Source organism: Zootermopsis nevadensis, unplaced genomic scaffold, assembly GCF_977971745.1.
Source record: "Zootermopsis nevadensis isolate Lab colony 2312 unplaced genomic scaffold, Znev_1.0 Znev_ptg000030l, whole genome shotgun sequence".
Taxonomy (NCBI): domain Eukaryota; kingdom Metazoa; phylum Arthropoda; class Insecta; order Blattodea; family Termopsidae; genus Zootermopsis; species Zootermopsis nevadensis.
In genome coordinates, this window is record NW_028259162.1 from 8194091 (window position 1) to 8215990 (window position 21900).

Sequence of the window (21900 nt, forward strand, 5' to 3'; positions counted from 1 at the left end):
TGTGTCCACAAATTTAGTACACAACGTTGTGTGGTTGTTTCATCTTATACAGACTCTTTGGCTACTCATCGATTAGCATTGTTCCATGCGTTTGGTAGCTTCTGAGGCTACTACGTCATCTGTAGCTGTGTGTAGACTTGTCGCTGTACACATATGGGCGAGAGGTACCTGATTTCAAACTCGGCTAGATTTTTATCTGTCTTGACTTTGTGATTTTCTTCAAAAGCAATTTTTTAATCGGCAGAATAACCCGTAAGTTGATCAGTTGGGTAAAGAGTAGGCCTCGTAGTAAGTAATGTATTCTTTCGTTTTGCAGACGATTTTTTCTGGACAAGGACCTTGTAGATTTTCACTGAGCTCTGCAGATCATCCAACACCCACGTTGAACGACGTGTTCGATCTTGCTGACGCGATTTCAGTGTCAAGAGAATCAGCTCAGTAATCACACTGACTCCCCCCGCGGTGCTTTCACACCTCGTACTACGTAAACACACAAAAAATAACTAACATGAGTAACGAAATGGATAGACGAAAGATATCTGAACCACTGTATAAATAAGAGTATTGAATTTTCCTGTTAGTTTATATGGGGGGGGGGGGGAGGGGGGGCTTGCCGCTGTAACTTCGCGGTACCTTGGAAGAATCTTTCATAAGAACTGGGTTCGTGGTAACATTGTATTTGACAAGTCTAGGGTTCGACTCTTGACACGAAAGCTAGTTGTTGTGAATGAGGCTATTCTTAAGTTTCCTCAGTCCTTAGTAGCAAGTGTTCACACAGCATCATAAAATAAGCCACGACTCTTCTTTCCACGGTGAAAAAGCAAATTTATTTATAAAATGAAAGATAGTTCTGTTATTAGTCTCGTTAAATTTTCGTTTTGATCTGAGTAAATGATAGATAGTAATAAAGTACCAAGAGAAGATCATTCTGGACTGAGATTTACAGGGCCTGGAGGTTAACGTTCGCTGTTTCGAAAGAAAAACCAGACTAACAAGAAAAACTCATTTATTTTTTAATCACCCGGTAGGCGTGCAGTCAAATGGGGCGGACCTGACCACTGCGAGGAAACTCCCGCTGCTAGTCGAGTATAAAGATTCACCTGGCTGCACTCCAAGACCTTGGTTTGAATCTTAGCTAGGCCACGTAGACAGCCAGAAATAATTCTTGCTGAATGCGTTGGGCGGGTTACTTCAATACGTCTTTCTAAAACATAACTGCAGAAGCACTGAAGAATGCCAGGTGTGCGCTGTGTCTGCATGTGGTTTACGAGCCATAGACGAGATTCCTTTGAGGATGCGACGAGATTATTTTAATGCTGTTCAGTAACACTTCAAGTCTGTCTTTCTCCTTATTGCCTGCATCAAGTACGAATGTGAACACAGTCCGCGGGCCAGATAAGGGTTGATTTGTATTTTACGACGGTGTTTAAATTGTGAGTTTTATATGGCCACTGGAAGATAATTATGAATACTAAAGAGATGAACTTGAGTTACAATATTCTCCCCAGCTTTACAAGTCTCGAACGCCAATAGAATCACATAATTATATGTTATTGGAATAGATGACAGTATACATGGTGGCTTCACAGAAACACTATAAATGTGAATCAAATAGTGATTTTTTATTCGCCAGGCGCATGAAGCCGACCTACGATTTATTACATGCTTACATTTGCCAATCGCGTTTCTTGGTTGTTACACACAGAATGTAGAGTGCCCCTTGACGCTAGGCTTTTGGTAGAGCACAGTTTATTTCCTTCGGGCAATTATTTTATTCTCTTGAAGCATTTCTTGTTTTCGGTGTTGACGACATGACAGGGTCCTCGGTTCCCATCTGGCAGAGGATGGCGTTGTAGTGAGAACAGAAAATTGAGTTCTGCCGAAAGACCTTTTATCCTCCATGATCGTACCATCAAAATTGTTCAACAGCAGTGATACAATAAAAACACGAAATAACTCTTATTTGAGATGCATGGAGAGGGTTCAGTTCTCCGTCTGTTCTGTATGTAGCATGCAGTTTCTTGACGTCAATTATCAGCAAGAAGAGTGTTCTGTATCTGCACACTATCGATACCGTTATGGTTTGTGATCTCGACCAGTGTTAACAGTTGCTATTGCCTTCTACACGTCAGAATTTGCTGTGGACGTCACGTCTTACATAGAGCGTCATATAATACGTCACAATCTATAGAAATGTTAGTGGCTGTAATATTAAGCGGTCATTTTTAATGATAATGACCGTCGCTTATAACGGAGTTCTTGTCATATGTGAATAGCACATAAAACTTATGTACGTCAGCATCGATTTTCTATCCATTACTTTGCTGTCGTATGACGTGTTTCTAGCATGTATGAATTATGGCAGTACATTATGCGATTTAACACAAGTTAGACGAAATTATATCATTATCAGCTGCGAAGCCAGAGATCCGTAATACGCCCTTTTTACGTTTTGAGGATTTTTTTCTCATACATCGCAGGAAAATCTTAAAACCTTGCATACCGTGGAGTATATTGATAAATAAAATTATGCATATAAACAAAAACTGTTTACACTTCGAAAACGCGTTTCGACCTCAAGAGGTCATGATCAGTGGCAAACGAATTAATTCATGATGAACTCTTGAGGTCGAAACGTGTTTGTTACTAAGTGTCTTTTCAAAGTGTAAACAGTTTTTGTTTGTATGCATAATTTTATATATTACAGGAAAATTCCCGCTGAATTGTAACGGGGAATAAATTCTTTCAAATCATTACCTGTAACGATTTTCGTTTTATGCTTTCCTATTCTTATTTCCTTGTATGTTTCTCCCGTATTACTTTTTCATCTTTTTCATGTGCATTTTCTGCGTTCTACGTCACAGGAAAACAACAATCAGAAAACCAGTTATGCCACACATGCACAGTATTGTTCCACACACTGCAATAAGTAGAATTTCAGAGTAAGTGATAATTTGTTCTGTTCCTAACAATGTCAGGCTACGCCGCGCGCATGGTAATGACATTTCCTGGAAGTTCATAAAACCAGCGCTTGCTGGGAACACAATTTGAATGCGAGAACGGTCAAAGGGCGAAGAAGAAAGTTTATTGTTTTATCTGTTAATTGAGTTGCTGTAACATAACCAAACCCATTAGTGTTTATCTGGGTTCGTAATATGTCTGTTTCCCTTATAGGCTTTGTTGCTGTTGAAGGTTATAATGACGTCGGTATCATGCATTACTGCTGACGTATTAATTTGTTCAAATTTGGATATTCTGTTTGCCGGAGTTAAATTAATTTTCGTCCACCGAATTTATAACGTGAAGTATAATAGGTCTAAATGCGAGTGAAATACCGTGTTAGGTTGGTGAGCGAATGCTGTGATATTGGGGGCTTTGCTGATTACGTTGATAACAACAAAACATTCAATTACAGGCAAGCTTTAAAGGACGAAAAGTACAAATAACACCGAACGCACGGATGATAAAAATAGTAATCATAATGGTGATTTTAACAACAGGCGAAAACGCCGTACCCCGTTCCATATCTTTTTGGTAGCTTCTGGATAATATTCAGCATCTCAGTGGAATTCCATATCCCAGAACTGGTTAGGACTCGACAGCTCTAGGCCTACATCTTGTTAAAACCCTTCAGTAGATGACGAAGAGAATTGCAATGTCACGTTACTGTCAGCCGTTTACGAGACTTTCGATAGCGTTTCTCCTTTTTCCATGTAGATGAGGATTTGCCTTGAGGTACTGGAGAGAGAGAGAGAGACGGACAGCAAGATAGGCTTCTCCTCGCGACCTTTGGAAACCTTTGGCGAAGGATAAAAGGTGCATATTCGTAGCTGAGTCGGTTCGTATTGCGCGCCATGTGGTAAAGTTAATTGCATGTTCCTCAGACTTCTGAAGTGGGAGGGATATTGGCGCCGTTTAATTTAGAGCTTTCAAATTTTGTGAGCGTTAGTTCTTAAAAAATATGCTTCTTTTCTACGTGACGTAGGACGCGAAATAAATTACCGCAGCACGAAAATAGATCCTTAATTTGAGAGTGAACCATTGAATCTATTTTCAAAACATTTTATGTAAACTTTTAATAACGGTATTTATTATCTCTTCATTATGGGAGGATAATCTCAGGCGGGATCTATGGGAGATAGGAGTTGAAGGAAACTGGATTTTGTGGGTCCAGGACAGGGTCCGGTGGAGGGCTTTGGTGAATTCGGTGATGAACCTTCGGGTTCGGTAAGCCATCTAGTTAGTTAGTTAGTTATTATTACTTCATTAATTATTTTGTTTTGAAAAATTACAGATGTGGCGACGTAGCAAACCTTAGCAATTAAGTCTTTTAAGTTATTCTTCAAAGGCGTATAACATTGTCTGAACCGTTTCGCCCTAACTATATTCAATATTTTTATTATCTGCTGCGTGTTTCGGGAGTTTGCTGTACTTCCATTTTCAGGTGATTAGTTGCCATTAGAACGAACTTCTGTTAGTGGTACTAGAGAACCCTTTAAGTTACACACACACAACTCATATGCAGGGGAAGCCTCTGTTCATTTATTTGGGCTTTGAGTGGCCAAGGAAGGAACACCCACTTTTCAAAACAGTACGCAATACATTTAATTACCTTATAACAATGCACAACAATAGGGGCCGAACAATGGAGCCTAAAGGACAAAACGTTTCGCACGTGCATACAGGAAATTTTAAGTTCAAAATCCAACAGGAAAGAAAGAAAACAAACAAGATCTTTTTCCTCAAAACTCAAAACTTGAACTGCTACAGAGCCAACCCCCTTTTGTCCCGACCAACAAGACGCTTGGAACAGAATCTACCAATACCAAACTTCACCAAACTCAATTTACTCGAAGTAGGGACTTCCTCCGCAAAAGCACGCACAGCTGGTCCGTTTGAAACTGAACCGAGTCACTCCGCATAAGGGAAGTTCTGATGGGGAGGAGTGAGGGTGGAACGAGATTGAGGAGTTAGGTAAGGACCTGGAAGGACGAGATCAAACAGACGGGTGAGGATAGCGGTGAAAAGTTTGAATCGCGAGCCACACACAGCTCACACTCCCCACGTTGAACGTCTTGCCCAGCCCAGCATTATAATGGCGCTTTGAATGAAAGACGTTAATAGAAATCCTCTTGGCTGACGCGAATGTGACCAAAGATTGGCTCAGCTTCCCACCGTCCACAGCCACACATCTGGACTTTGAGAGTTTGCTTAAAGAAAATACTTTACCAGAAGTTACGAGTAACAAGTTTCAGAAGCTACTGTTCTGAATTTATTCTACACAGAACTCTGCTCTTATGGCATGAATAATGATGAGTGATTTTGACAAGAAGAAGGATGCTTTCAGTACTATCTTTGTTTGCTAGACGGAATTAGTAACACCCAGAATATTTTGGCATTAGCAATTTTTGTCAGAGCTGTTACGTTTTATAAGTTTCGTTCCTCCATATACACTTTGGTATGGTACATTGACGCTTGATTTTTTTTAAAATTGTGTCTCGGAATTGTTAGTTACTCACTAAAAGTGTTATTATTTTAATTTGATGCAAACACTTTAACTGATAAAGATTTCTGTCTTCTGGGTTGTTGCGCTGTATAGTCTGGTCGATGTTTATCAACGTTTCAGAGGTCATACTGCCTCCATCATCAGGGCGATGAGTATGAAGATTTCTGTTTTCTGGGTTGTTGCGCTGTGTAGTCTGGTCGATGTTAACCAACGTTTCAGAGGTCATACTGCCTCCGTCATCAGGGCGATGAATCGACCAGACTACACAGCGCAACAACCCAGAAGACAGAAATCTTCATACTCATCGCCCTGATGACGGAGGCAGTATGACCTCTGAAACGTTGGTGAACATCGACCAGACTACACAGCGCAACAAACCAGAAGACAGAAATCTTCATAATAAAAATCCCCCTGATGATGGAGGCAGTATGACCTCTGAAACGTTGGTAAACATCGACCATACTACACGGCGCAACAACCCAGAAGACAGAAATCTTCATACTCATCGCCCTGATGACGGAGGCAGTATGACCTCTGAAACGTTGGTAAACATCGACCATACTACACGGCGCAACAACCCAGAAGACAGAAATCTTCATACTCATCGCCCTGATGACGGAGGCAGTATGACCTCTAAAACGTTGGTAAACATCGACCATACTACACGGCGCAACAACCCAGAAGACAGAAATCTTCATCGCTCTGATGATGGAGGCAGTACGACCTCTGAAACGTTGGTAAACATCGACCATACTACACGGCGCAACAACCCAGAAGACAGAAATCTTCATACTCATCGCCCTGATGACGGAGGCAGTATGACCTCTGAAACGTTGGTAAACATCGACCATACTACACGGCGCAACAACCCAGAAGACAGAAATCTTCATACTCATCGCCCTGATGACGGAGGCAGTATGACCTCTAAAACGTTGGTAAACATCGACCATACTACACGGCGCAACAACCCAGAAGACAGAAATCTTCATCGCCCTGATGATGGAGGCAGTACGACCTCTGAAACGTTGGTAAACATCGACCATACTACACAGCGCAACAACCCAGAAGACAGAAATCTTCATACTCATCGCCCTGATGACGGAGGCAGTATGACCTCTAAAACGTTGGTAAACATCGACCATACTTCACGGCGCAACAACCCAGAAGACAGAAATCTTCATAATCACCGCTGTGAAAACCTCAAATCTTACAAGTAAATATAAATTACAGCCCCCTATCCAGGACGATCCCTACTTTGTTCATGAGGTCTACAGTGTAAGCAGTGAGTTACTTGCCCGTGTTGATCTCAGTGGAGCGAACAGGCAGGAGGGAATCATTAAAATACTAATTGCAGTGTTCAAATTTAAGTGCTTTATCATCGGAGGAAACTAGTGATAAATGACGAGATTGCTTGGTTCGTTTTCTCTAACCATCGGCTGTGTGTATATGAAAGTTTCCACTTGCCACAAGCTTGTCAGTGGTGGATCAAATTCATAGGCATCATGAACGAAGCAAAACAACTCAACAATAATTAATCCGCTCGTAGCATTTTGTGATCTGTCAAGAGCATGAGCCCAAAACCGTCCAGATGCGTATGAAAGATAAGTTACATGTCTGCACACACCAGGTGGCCACGGCGTAATGCACTTTTGTTTCTGACAATCACCAGACGAGGCCATGAGGGGCGCAGTTCTATTCAGTGGCGGCTCGATTCTTATGACAGTGATTTACAGAAGGATTTAAGGTTCTCAAGACTCTCTTCTGTGTTGTAGCGCCGTGTAGTTTAGTAGACGTTTCAGACGTACTCCCTGCCTCCGTGAAGAGGGAGATCAGATCCGACAAAGGTTCTGCCTTGGTTGATTGGTTCTTATATTTGAAACCCATTCATACTCGAGGCTTGCTCATCGCCCTGACGAAGGAGGCAGCAAGTACATCTCAAACGTCGGTAAACTTGTGCTAGACTACACGGCGCTACAACCTAGAAGACTGCCGTCTTCGTTGATGTTAAAAATAAGCGTGTCTAATTAAAGCTTTGATATTGGCCGACACTTTCTATGTTTCATTTCAAATTCAGTACAGAATCTTTGGGGAACCAGTGTCTTGGTGCCCGAGACCTGTTTACACGTTCTGTTGTGGTGTACTGGTGTCTAGCTTCTTACCGCAATCAAAGTGTTTAATGAGCTCTTGTCAGAGTTACTCTTCCTTCTACCAATATTGTGTTGGACATAGTCAATTGCCTGAGGTAGATTTTCATCTGAAAACAGAACAAGCCATCAGCCCACCAAGTACTGAAGTCAGCTCCATATGGATCCCTGCACTGCAAGATAAGTTAAAAATATAGTAACACAAATAGATTTACACCATCAACTATTCCTGTGGTCTGCTGCTTAGCGCCCGAGTCCAACTTTGCTACTGGCCTTGAAAATGAGAAAAATTGAATCTTGGTTTAAGTAACCAATCACTACAAGACGGTAGTTGAGCGTAATCACGAAACGTCTTGTGTACCTCAGAGTGGGGAGTGTCCAAATGGATCAGACATATTCGCAAACCTACAGAGTAGGAATATAAAACTCGCGGCCCTCCGATAGGTTTTGTGAAAGTAATTTTAAGATATTATACAAAGAGTTAGATTTACTAATTAAATTAAATAGGCCGCGTTTAACTTAAGCTAATACTAAAATGACAAAATAGCATATGTAATAAAGGAGATTATTGATAAATATGTGACTATGTTTGGAAGCATCTTTAATAAATTGTCAGGCTGTTTCAGTAAGTTGTCATTTATAACACTATTGCCCGCGAGTCATTAAGATGGGATGACTGTTAATACTAAGAGCGCTGATTTATTATTTATGATCGGTAAATTTGGTTCCGTGTCCTACATTTATCAACCTCTACAGTAAAGTAATACATGTTGTTGTTTGTGCTATGTAGTGTTCCTCCCTTTTTTTTATTAGAAAGAATGAAATCGATCAACAAACTCAGCTGAACTAGAATATGTCAATACGTGTAGCATTAAAATGCAACTTTTAAGCCCGAAAAATGTCGCTGATGTATCTTAATTAACTGCGTAGAATAACTGTACTACATGTGAATACGCTTTATATTCTTTCATAAATGCCCACAAATAAAACATGGGTGTCAGATCCGGAGAACGTGGTGGTTAGGCTATCGGACCTCGCGCCAAATCCCTGCCCGGAAGGTTGTTAAGCCACTTCCGCACTCGACGTACAAAATTGAGGGGGGGGGGGGACACACCGTCGTGTTGAAACCATACTCTCTCGCTCTGTAATAAAAGCGGTCGTGTTTCTTCAAGCAAATTTGCGTATTCCACTCGATCGAGATGATCTGCGTATATTAAGTTCTGGTTACGTTTTTATCTACAGTTCCGGCCCAAACGTTGATTTGTTGAAACGTTAAAACTAAAATGTTGAATCTGTTCTGGAATGAGGAGTGACTAGTGAAGATTATCCGCTGCCCACGTGTAGGCTGTGTACATCGCTTCGTGTAAATAGTGCGTCATTAGCCCTCGAGTGACGACACAGAAATTTCCAGTGCCCGCAGTCTTGCGGAGCACCCATCGAGGAAAGTTTGTCCTCTGGCTGTAACCCATGTAATGGTTGTACATGAAGAGGATACAACTGATTTCTCTCGTACTGAGTGCGTTATACTGCACACTGAAAAAGTCGTCCTGTTACAGAAGAAATGCGATGCGTGATGAATTGTCGTGTGAGATAATTATCTTGGTGTCTTACCCTACGTGAAGCCCAAACACTGAGGAAGTTGAAGAAGGATGCTGAAGAAAATATTTGGAGGTAAGACGCAACATCCAGTGAGAGATTCTTTGAAAATCCTGAAAGGAAGATGCTGCATTGAAATTTTAGACGTAGGAGAGAGGATAGAGTGGGTCAAAGTAAAATAGGGCGTATGGGTGTTTGATAGATTATTCTGTGCAAGAGATTTATTGGTACAAAATCTGATCGAGGAAATGAATACCACAATTGTTCAAACGTGTACGGAGATACCCATTCAATTGGTATATAGCTGTCTTTCATCAGGCTTGGCCTCACCAAGGTCCTTCAATAGACTTCAATGTTTCATTAGCATTAAACCGTGCAAGGTCGAATGGTGAGAACGTGGAGTTGTTTTCGTCGAAAGTAGGAGGTCGGTATAAAATGCATTTTAGTCATTTGGAAGTTCTAGATCATGCGGGCACCGCGCGGTGGGTCTGTATGCAGTCTGCCGCGTGCTGGCCGTTCTGCAGGCCTGTTTCTTGGCACCAGTCTTTCAGGGGATGTGTGGCCGTTAACAAACTGAAAAGCACGCGACGTCACTGCCGGAATGAAAACCTCATTCACAAATGTGTCACAGATTTTTACGAAAATAGTTCATCATTCACATGTGTGTCTCAGTTTATGCAGTTTGCTACAGCAAGCAGTAGGAAATTGATTTATTACTTCCATAATGCACACCCATTCAACCTCCTTCAAAACAATAGACAGTATACGATTTTTTAGGGTTATGATGGAGATGTGACTGCATTTTTATTCTTTTAAATTAACCATTACTGTGACTGCAGTGAGGAGTCAGTGATGTGGCAGCATTTCGAGTGCAGTTGTCTAATTATGTGTGAATTCAAGGAATGTTTGAGACAATGTGAAGTGAACAACACACATGTATAGAAGTACTTAAGGCTACGATATGTATGTGCAACTCATTTATACACGTGACTCTTATTTATGTTACAGTAAATTGTGATATTATTTTTGGCTTTATTAGAAGACTCAGATACCGATATATGAAATGAAGTGAATGCAGTTACCAAGTAGAATTCGGTCTGTATCAGAATTGTGTATTGTTCTGGACTGATTGACAAGTTTGCATCCTAATCGAGTATATTTCTAAGTGCAGCACAGTGAAGTGCATTTGGTGGGTTATTCATCGCGTTTCGTCAGGGATATCGTCATTTTTCGGTTGAAGAACATAACAGTACTTCTCGGACCCAGGAGACAAACATGTAAGTATGTTTGTACTTTGTTACAGTGTAAGAATTTGCCTTATTCTTGCGTTTACAGTTATTGCCATATAAAATATTTTCTCACGTATTCGTATCAGTGTTTATTTGACAAAAACGAGAAATAATATTTGCCGAATTAATAACATTTATTAAACGAATACATATTCAATGTGAGGTAATATTTAACGTATGAATGAAGAAGAAGAAGAATATGGTTCTGCTTGGTTGTAGCGCCATGTAGTCTGGTGGAAGTTTATAGACGTTTCGTCAAATGTTATTAGGATGATGAGAACAACAACTGTGAAGTGGGTGGGGCATGTAGTGTGCATGAGAGAGAGAATAAATGCCACTAGAATGACCTAGACGTTGGTGGGAATATGATATTAAAACGGATCTGAAAGAAATATTTTGGAAGGGTTTGGACCAGATTCTTTTGGTTCAGGGTAGGAAAATGTTGCGAGCTGTTGTGAACAGTGTAATGAACCCTCGATTGATTAATGTTTTTTGCTAGTTAGGCGACTATCGGGTTCTGAAGAAGGCGTCTGCTCGCTGAAGATAGAAGTCTCTGGGTGACGTAGAATATCTTTGTGTTTTGGTGTGTGAAGGTCTTGGTAGGATCTGGAAAGGCTGGCTGTGTACCCCCACGTATTGTCACGTGTTTTCTTCCGTCTTTTATTTCCTTCTCGTTTCATCTTTCAGCTGTTTAAACTCCAGCTTTGATTCCCTTTATCTTCGTTAATTGAGGTTAGGAACCGTTGTCAGGATATGGAATTGTATACGCCATTAAGTAGCTCTCAGAAGAAATGTCAGTCTTGAATCAAGAGGTCAATTGCTTCAATTTGATGAGCGCTCCACTCTAGTGGTGATTACAATTGTTAACGACGTTTATTAAGAATCTGGAATCATCCATGGGTCAATCCATGCCCTTTCTTCGCATTTTTCATAATTAAATCCTGTGGCAAGAAAAAAGCATGCCCAAACTCTATGCCATAATTTGAGTATTTAAAGGATTTCTCGAGTACCCAGAATGCCCAGTTGTACAAACTAAACATCACCACGCCAAGACCGGTTCTGGGGAGCATAAGGGGTAAATCGGCCGGAGTGTGAAGCTGAGCCCTTTTTCCACCCACATCCTCATACGCCTTAGGCTACGTGTGTGGTGTTTCCATCGGTCGACGCCCGCTTGTTTTGTAATTGGCCTTTGGGTTGTTAAAATCGGGACGTAAAGGATACAAAATTTTAGTCGGGAAACCCCAAAGAAGGAGACCGTTTGATAGGCTCAGACGTAGATGGGATATTTAAGTTTCTTTGAGGGTTTGCAGTGGACTGGTCGCGGGCTTTTGCGTAGGCCTACGTGTCAACGAACTTTTGAGATCCATAAATGGCGGTGAATGTCTTGAACACCTGAGAGAAAAACATCTTTTTATGGAGGACTGAGTTCCATGGTTTTAGTTTCATTGTGATGTTACTGGCTTACGGTAGCTGAACTTCTGGTTTATTGAAGGCGATTGACAACACCCGAATCGGGGTCGAGAGTTAGTAATTACGAACGTTGTGGTATGTAAATTGTTTCTGTAAGTGACCTAGTTGCTTACCAAAACTTTCAAGTACTCGGTCCTGAATAATTTACCTGCCATAAAACAATGCCAGTGTTATTATCTTTGAAGGAAATTGTTAAAATTTGTTTTTCGTAGGCATGTCTATGAAATTCGATGTCACATATGGTCACGTTTCACGTGGGACGTGGGACGTGAACTTCATTACCACCGTCGACATCATTGAGTAATACGATGACCCGTTTGCCTGATTTAATAACAATAAGATGACGTGTCCTTGTGATGTGGGTGCTGAATTCAAACCTCTCGTAAGATCTAAACTTCTAAAATGACTGGTGTGGGTAAAACTCAGCTTTGCATTTTGACTAAATCTAAATTTACCGTCAGGTGCAAGTGCTTCTCCGTTCCAGGGCAACATTTCGATTTAGTATCAATACTTTTACTACTCCCGTGGATTTTATACCAACTATGAAAAAAGTTTTAAAAGAAAAATTTGAAAAACAATTGAGACTATGTAATCAGTTACGTTCTTCTGTAGTCTATGCAGGATGTTTGTGGAGCAAAAGTAAACAGACGAAGAACAGGGAAATGACATGCGTAGTTCAGTCACACGACAGCGACTAGAAGAGCTCTCTGCGGCGGGTCTGCACGAACATGGCGTGAAATAGGCCAAAGGGTACTTCCCTGGCGGCCCTCCGATATGCGAGCTCTCACAGCCAGTGTTTATTGATGTCTGTTCCATACGCATCCTGAATAGTTGTTGAAGAGATCAATTTACTGTTGTATACGTTTATTTGGACTGTAGCTATATGAAGGGAATTTATTTCAGCCATTAAACATGCTAGGTGCGTTGTGCTCTCAAAAACGAGCACATAATTCTGTTCTTTCCAGTTCGTATGAGCTTAGTTTTGTTGTAGGATTACTGGGTCAGTAAGGCAACCTACAATACAGGCGAATGAATATTCCTTGCTCCAAAAGGCCTTGTATTATTAACACTATTAAAACGTGTGGAGGCAATAGTTTATTGGCAAGATTAAGATGTATGTCGTAACAGTTGATATACACACTGAGAATTGTAGTAGTTTGCGTTTTGGTCCATGTAGTCTTGTAGGTTTGTTTCGGAGGGACATATTTTCCTCCGTCTTCAGGGCAAGTTCTTTATATTCTGATTTATTACTGTGGCTTTGAAGTACTTAGGAGGTCCAGTACAGTATCAGTTGTAAAGAAATTCAACACATTCTAACGAACCCGATTGTTCATTAACGTTTCTACAAGAATTCGCCACCGGACCCTGTCCTAAGGCAACAGAATCCAGTGTACAGTCTCATATTTGATAATTTAAAACCAATTCACGTATGTCTCCCTTGAGTTTTCCTTACTACAGTTTTGTATTATTTCTTGTCTCTGACGTAGGCTGCTACATGCCTCGCCCATTTCTTCCAACTTCATGTGATTCCTCTATCGATGATTGGTGGAGACTACAAAGCATCAAGGTTTTGCATAATGTTCACCATACTCCTGCCCCTTACTTTCTTTCAGAACCAAATATTTTCATAAACGCAGCGAACCTTTGTGATTCCCCTGGGGAAGAAGATCAGGTTTCGGATCCCTATAAACGAAAGTCAGAACCATTGTTTTGGGCTATTTTAATCGTTACGCTTTTAGATGGTACAAGGAAAGATAAAAGTTTCTCATCTGAGTTGCAGCAAGCATTCTCTTAATTTAATCGTCTCTAAGCTTCGTTCTGAATACAACTTTGATTTGTCTATTTCAGTTACCTATGATTTCCGCCCTAGGGATCGGTGTTGCGTGGCTTTCTTGTAGTTCATTTATTTATGTGGTTATTTGAGTTACCAGACTACACCGTGTTGATATCGCAATTCGTGTTCTCGTTATCTTAACAACACAAATAAACAAACAGGAAAATGAAACACCAGTAAGAACACTTGCTGATGGAACCTTGCGTAGTTGGCGTTCTTCCCAGCAGTGACGCCATCTTGAAGGAAGCACTAAATCTCCACTCCAATTAATTTAGGAAGGTGACAGCCGTGAATATCACGGGGTCACACAGTGACCCAATAAATAAACAAGCGCTAAAGATTATTATTGTTGGAGATACAGAACATACACAGCTTGTAATTAATTTGTTTTCTACTAACGGATCACACGCAATCCATATGTGCCATCCTGTAATCTAGCCCTGCTCATTGAATTTTGTCCCTGCGTTCTACCTGTCCGGCCAGCCTGTGCTTCCCAAAACAGCACCATCGATTAGATTGTATTTCAAATCTAATGTACAGGTTTCCCATTTGAAACGTAACTCTTAACTACAAAATGTGTATGCTTTGGTGGTATCGTAACAAGACAAAGTAGTTGTTCTTAAGTTTCTATTTGTTAGCAAGAATTTGCAGCAGACGCTGAAAATGTCGACAACATTTTCGAAGATAAGCATACAGCTATTTTAATTTGTTATGAAATGTTTCTGGGTCAAAATTGGCAACCGGCATCAGTGTTGTGTTTCAGTTCCTCCAAGCTTCTTAGGTTATTCAAGTAAACTCTCGGGGATTGAACACACGACCTGCTGGTGCACATGTTCGCGCTGGCAGAGTGTTTGCGCAACTAGCAAGAGCAGCGGCCTAGCAATCAGCGACCTTGACTCCAGTGTCATGGCGGGAGATTGGATGAAATTAGTACATGGTATGGTTTTAAATGGCTATCCTGTACATAGACTCTGTTTTATTGACTTCTGCCTTCCTATAATTGACTCTTCTGAATTTGGTTATATAATTATTTATTAGTTTTCTTCCGAGGTACTTTTATACATGATAACGCCTGCCGCCCGCTCAGTTAAAAATATTTCGAATTTCTCAAAACTCGCTGTTAATAAGACGAAATTTCTACACGCCGCGGAAAAGAAATAGTTATTGGTGTTATAATTCTTAAAACAAGAGTCAAGGAGACTATTAACCAACAAAAGTACAGCAGCGGGAAACATTATATGGACGCTTTATCCCCAAACAATTGTTTTCCCAGTACTGTCCTTTGTCTAATTTTATCTTGACTCAAACTGAAATTTTACTTAGCATGGAAGGCGTCGACGTTTCACTGACACTAGTCAAAGCCTTTACCAGATAGAAATTAAATTTTGTTAGACTTTTGAAGCTCGTAAAATGTCTTTTTGGCACGAAACCACCTTGGATTCCTGAATGCTCCTTTCTGTATTTGTTATGATTTTACTGTAATTCACAGTGTTACCAACAGATAGCGCTTGTTGTTCGATGTTGGTTTCGCCCATTTCCTTACACCAGCAGATAGTGTTGAAAGGTGTTCAAATGCTGTGCACTGCCTTTTCATGGACATCGTGGCCAAAATTATTCTGTTCACAACATTTCAGTGAATGTTTCTGTTAAAAGGGCTCAAGTAACTCAGTGCTTAATTTTGCTGAATTTACCTCGATATCGACTTGCCTAATTTGCATGCGAGTTCTTGAGTGAATATCATTAACTGCATATTGTAAACTGCTAGGACTAGTGCATGAGGTTGGCTATGTAGCACGCATGGAGCTGCTGAGAAACGCGTAGGCCTGCAGAGTTTGAGTAAGGAAACGTTTAGGGATGAGACCACTTGGGAGGCATAGGCGTAGATAAAATGATAACACTAAGATGAATCTGAGACAAACAGAATATCAGGATTGCAGTAGGTGCTGGATTTTGTGAATACCAGCTGAGGTATTCTTAGCTTCTTGATAAGGACTTTGTTATTCTGTAGTTTTAGAAAAATGTAGTACTGCCCATAAAGCAGATTTATTACAGGTGATTATTAGTTCATAGATATCCTAAGAAAGTTAACTTAATGCCTGATTGCTTTGTTCTTTGCGTAGTCAGTGTTTTTAATGCTGGTTGTGTTAAAAGTTTGACAGGACCTTAACATGGGATTCTCTGTCCCTTCATCCTCAACCTCATGTGATTCACGGACCTATAATTGTAATGAGATTTCCAGGGACCAGTGCCCTGTCTCGTCTCCACTACACATAATAGTGTAAAAAATGTGGTTGGTACTAGCACTCGTAAACATTGCTACTTACAATGTGGGACGGACCTAATAATAATGAGAGTTAAAATGTAAGAAATGTTGTAACCCTGAATTCTATTTTACTTTTATTAATACTTGAGCAAGAGAAGGTAATTTATATATATTATATTAAATCTTGTCTGTCTAATCACAATAAATTCTTATTAAATATTAAAATATTACAATAATTAACATTTAAAATATTTAAAATATCAAATGATCTTCTTTATCGAAATATTCGATTTACATTAGACCATAATGTAAATCGACAATCAACACAATCTCACGATGACCTTGTAGAAGTTTTCATCGTCGATTGCTTGAGAATGTGATGGGTTTGTTCTTAGGAACTTCACTCCTCCAGTCTTATTGTTTACAAATGTGCAGGAAATTAATTAATATCTCGTACCAGCTATTCATTTTAACTTTACACTCTCACCATAAACATGTCGAAGATTTTGTTTACTACTAGATCTTATAAATAGCTGAAATGGATTTTCATTAAATTATCCTTGCATCCCAATTTTGAAATGGTACATTTGGTATGATGGGTGTTGCACGCCTACTGACAGTGGGTTGCAGAATGTAATGCTATTCAGACTTTCATCCCAAAAGTTTAAATGCAGACTCCGGAGACCATATTTCGTAGAATATATTTGTAGATGAAGCATGTGGACAGAAATGACTTCCCAGTAACGCGTTTATTTAATCTGTTCCTTGAAACGAATACAAAAAATTCAAATAACTGATTCTGTTTGAAGTTATCGCATTAATATAAAATAAACACACGTTAGATTTACAGGCACATGGAAACAGTGGCACGTGTAAATAATCTCGTCACTTGTAGAGTGAGCCGATGTAATTTCTTTCCATATCTGTTTAGTGGAGCTTGTTAGCTGGTATAAAGAGCTATGTCGAAACTAATAATTACATTTAATTTAAAATAATTACATAACATGAAGAAAACAGCTTATGGCGTCGAGATGTCTGACCCTGAATTGTTTATTCACAGGGGACGAAAGCGTACTTTGAAATATAATAGACACTTTTTCATGAAAGGAGACGAACCACGCCACGCCATATCATGTAACTAAGCAAGAGGGCGTAAAATTCCACGTCCGTGCTTAGTTATTCATCATTACTAATAAGGTCTTATTTATAGTTCGGACATGTAAGTCTTATCATGAGATTCGCGATCGCATTGTTTCAGCCGATTGCATATTTTATGTAAGTCTGATATTAAAAATTTAACATTCTTTAAAGACCTGTTAAGTTTCTCCGCAGTTAACTGTTCACTTAAGTTAGTGTATTTACGTTTATTATAATTATCGTTGTTATTATTATAATTATTATTATTAATTAAGCATAGATAACAACAGTGGTCTAGGCAACGCGGAGTTTTCCTCCGGGGGCTTCCCCGGTTTCTCCGTGGCATCCCAACAATTACTCCATTCACACACAGAAGAAGGCAATGGCAAACCACTTCTGGATCATCTGCCAAGAACGTATATGAACAGGTCCCAGTCCGAGAAGAGGATGGAAGGATCCTGTTCATATGGACCTGTCGTCAGACAGAACACTAAATAAATAAAATAACAATATTACTTGAACTCACTGCATTTTAAAATGCAATTTATAATACGTCCTGTAACAACTTCATTATTTTTGTTGACTATCGTAACAGATATTCTTGCATGAGATCTTCTGTCTTGTGGGTGTTTGTTGCTAGGGAGGCCTGAGGGGAATATTTGTACCTAAGTGGGTGAAACAGAAAGGGCAGCCTGTTTTCCTGCATCCCATGCATAATTCGAGTATTGGTTTTCATCAGCCTGACTTCAGGTCATTTTTCTGCAGATTTTGTATTCCCTCGTGCACCTCGCCGCGGCAAACCCGAAGTGAGAGCTCCTCATTAAGCAGCAGTGCCCGTTTCCCCGTGTATTCACACGTCTTCATCGAGAGACGTGCATTCTTCAGCGCGTTGTTATCATGTAACTCCGGTATTTGTTGTTTGCTTGAAGTTAGTTTTTCACTGCTATCGGTCAAGTACGTCAGGTAACTTTCGGTTTCTCCTATTTTACTGTACGTACAGCTCTGCCGTATCTCATCCGGCATTACATAATCGTCGCACTAGATACGAACAAACAGCAGTCTTATCAGTGTATGTTTTGACATAATGTATCTGCCTGCCTGCCTGCCTGCCTGCATGCTTGTAGTATCTAATTGCGGGTATGCAAGGAATCTCTAGGCTGAAGACGTGTAGTCTGGTACTGACCAACATTTCAGTTGTGATTGATTACCTCTGTAGTGCAAGCATGTCAAACTCAAAGGCTAACACGGGCCAAATAAACAAGGTTTAAGTTTATGTGGTCCGCAAAAAAAACAAAAACTTCAATTTTCAAAGAAACGTAGGTTTATTTCGAAAAGTATAGTATAAAAAAAAAGAACAAGAACAACGATAAAATAAATGTTTTATTCCTGACAATTGGCATCTCTTCTCTGCTACTATCTTTCCTACTTCGGGGGAAATCTTGTTCGCAGTGATTATTTTCAAAACTGACCCAAGGTGAATGTCAGTAATTCTGGATCTGACAGGAGACTTATTTCCTTTCATAATTGTAAATAACTGCTCACACCGATAAGTACTTCCAAACATGGAAATAATTTCATATGCGAATTTTCGAGTATTTTCAAACCTGGCAGGTAAATATTTGTAAAATCCAGGCACGCCAACTTCACTGAATTTTGCCTTCAAATTAAGTTACGAAATTTTTATTAAAACGTTTCTTACATATCGTTATATTGGCTGGGCCGCAAAAATATTCGTTTTGGGCCGCATGCGGCCCGCGAGTTTTACATGCTTGCTGTAGTGGATATATTGTTATTAAGAAATCTGCAAACAATTTTCACGCTGATAATGGCATTGCACCCGCAGTCAGCCCTTCCACAAACATTTCTGATAGTCGAAATATGGCTGTCTGCTGGGTTGTAGCGCCGCGTAGTCTGGTATAGTCTTAATATAGAAGTTTACCAACGTTTAAAAAGTCTCTTGCTGCCTCCATCTTCCGGGTTCTGTAACGTTGATAAACTTATACCAGACTACACAGCGTAACAACCCAGAAGACAGCCATCTTCGTACTCACCGCTGTGAGAACCTCAGATCCTATTTATGATTGTCATGACTATCGCTGCGTTTTATTTAGTGTTTGAGAAAAGGCGGGATATTAGATCATGAAGCTGGGAAAGTTCCCGTGGAAGCACAAATTAACTTTTCACAAATTAAAAAGTTCATTCCGTTGGATCCGTTAGACAAAGCTAGTCTTCATCAAGTGGCCATTCTTCGGTACGTCTTAAACATTTAAATATGTTTTTCGGCATGAACAAACTTTAACTGTGCTTTCAATCATTTCAGTCATACGCCGATGTCAGGATATTTGTTATGGTCGTATAAAATTGCTACCACATTTTACTTTTTTATCGGCTCACCAGGTAATTCGTATAAAATGAAACCGCCGATAGAAGGAATAAGAACAAATTATTCTTGTAGATTATTGAATGGGAAAAGGGATAAAAAACTGCAGTTGCCATAACGACACAGTAAAGATGATCATTTTGTACTTGTTGAAAGTTTTGGGCGTTTCTCTGTCATGTTAAGTAGGAATGGATGATGCTGGCAGTGTGTATAACCTGGTTATGCAAATTTGGATACAAGACAAGTACAAGCGATGAGGTCAGGACCAGTTTCTGTAAGGACGCAATGTGTTACTGATATTAGCTGACAGAATGGAATTAACCGTCACACAGTTAGGACATGATGTCATCAAGCTAAGTGCGTTGTATGGTAACTAGTTCAGCGAAAGCAGCCAGTTACAGAAGACAGTTTAGCGTTAACGCTCCCATATTAAATACATGATTATAATACAGGCCAAATTTTGCAGCTGTTACTTAATAATATGGAATATTCAAACTTGTGTTATTAATTAAAATTTGGTAAACGATGCTACACGTTTAAAAGGTACGGAAATTAGTTTTAAATTGTAAGATTTGAGGTTTTCACTGCAGTGAGTATGAAGATTCCTGTCTTCTGGGTTGTTGCGCTGTGTAGTCTGGTTGATATCGCCCTATGACGGAGGCAGTATGACCTCTGAAACGTTGGTTAACATCGACCACTACACAGCGCAACAACCCAGAAGACAGGAATCTAGTTTAAAATTGTTATGTAGTTGTAAAACGCATGATATAACAATTTTACACTACCTTATGTACAATTAAAATTGGTCAAAATAAACCATCGTGGTGTTTGTGGTGGTGAAATATACTACCTGTGAGATTTAAGGTTCTGATGTCGATTAGTATTAAGTTGGCTGTCTTCAGGGCAATCGGTTTGATGATAAAGACAGTAGGCACTTTTGAAACGTCGGTCGTATCTATCAGACTTCATGGCGCAGCCTCCCAGGAGATAGTCATCTTAAGACGATCACTGCTTTAAAATGTCTGTTTCCGTTTGGGGATAGCAGTAAAAACCATGTATTATAAGAACTCAGAGCAGTAGACTACTGTAGTAAATACAGGTAGAAGATGGAGTTGTCTCTGACGTGAGGGTCGTGAAAGTAAAGTTAGCAGGTACTAGGTATAAGTGAGTCGTCAGTATTACGCTTCGGCCGCTTTAACCCAAGGGGTGAGCCACAGGCATTCATATGATAGGTAGCTGGGTCAGACTCGGTGCGTTTCTAGTTGTGGTGTTGAGAAACTTTGTACCCCACTGGGAATTTTATCTCGGGCAAGGCGTGTGTCCTACAGACTTCAAAATGAATTGAAAGTTACGACGTTGTTGAATATGTGTTCGCCCTGCGTGTGATGGACGTGTGGATCATTTTTGTTTAGCATTAGAAAAAAGCTGCAGTTGAATCTGCATCGTGGGCACTGTAATTTTATTGAATTACAAAATCGCTATCGACAGTATGAAGCTGAATGTTTACTATTACACATTTTTGAAAAATGGAGTTAACTCATTTTAACGAAATTCACAATAAAAACTCTTAGAATTTGCTCTCTGGTAAAAACTATGACGATATGCCGTGTGGAAATATCATTCAAAAAGTTACCAAGAAGTCGGAACAGGCTACAACTTAATACGTGTAATGCTGAGTGAGATAAACGTACAGATATGGATTCGCGTTACAGGTTCAGTGGTTTTTTTCCCCCGTGTTCGAACCCGTTTATGATGTGCAAGAGCGCGTGACCACATCGGTTGTTCTACGAAGTGTATGACTTGGAAGATGAAACATTTTAAGAATGTATGAGCTTCACATAGGGAAGGTCTCTGTATGCGGTAGTATAGAAAACGTCGGTGCATTTCCGCAACTGGAAAATTTGATGTGATCTCTGCGTCACGTAAAGTGGAGAATTCGCTTTCCAGAAATGCAATGTTCTGTTCATAACATTGGAAGTTGCGTGAAACGGAGAACTTTGGAAAAATTGAATGCGTATATTTTAAAAAGAACAAACGAACATTATGGAACTTGAAGATTTCTGTCTTCTGGGTTATTGCGCTGTGTAGTCTGGTAGATGTTGACCAACGTTTCAGAGGTCATACTGCCTCCATCATCAGGGCGATGAGTATGAAGATTTCTGTCTTCTGGGTTGTTGCGCTGTGTAGTCTGGTCGATGTTTACCAACGTTTCAGAGGTCATACTGCCTCCATCATCAGGGCGATGAGTATGAAGATTTCTGTCTTCTGGGTTGTTGCGCTG

At 40.0% G+C, this 21900-nt stretch overlaps 1 protein-coding gene across 3 annotated transcripts in view; it reads left to right on the forward strand.

Moving 5' to 3' along the window:
* Pde11 (Phosphodiesterase 11) overlaps window positions 1-21900 on the forward strand; it is a 189479-nt gene that overhangs the window by 39016 nt on the left and 128563 nt on the right. Inside the window, exon 1 of one of the 3 annotated variants that reach the window (XM_022066691.2) lies at window positions 9082-9321. The exons of 1 other annotated variant lie outside the window; for it this stretch is intronic. In XM_022066691.2, coding sequence (XP_021922383.1) covers window positions 9300-9321 — 22 coding nt within the window. In that variant the 5' untranslated portion in view covers window positions 9082-9299. Of the gene's footprint in view, window positions 1-9081; window positions 9322-9601; window positions 10524-21900 lie in introns of those variants that run through there. One more of the 3 variants, XM_022066693.2, reaches the window with a different exon arrangement.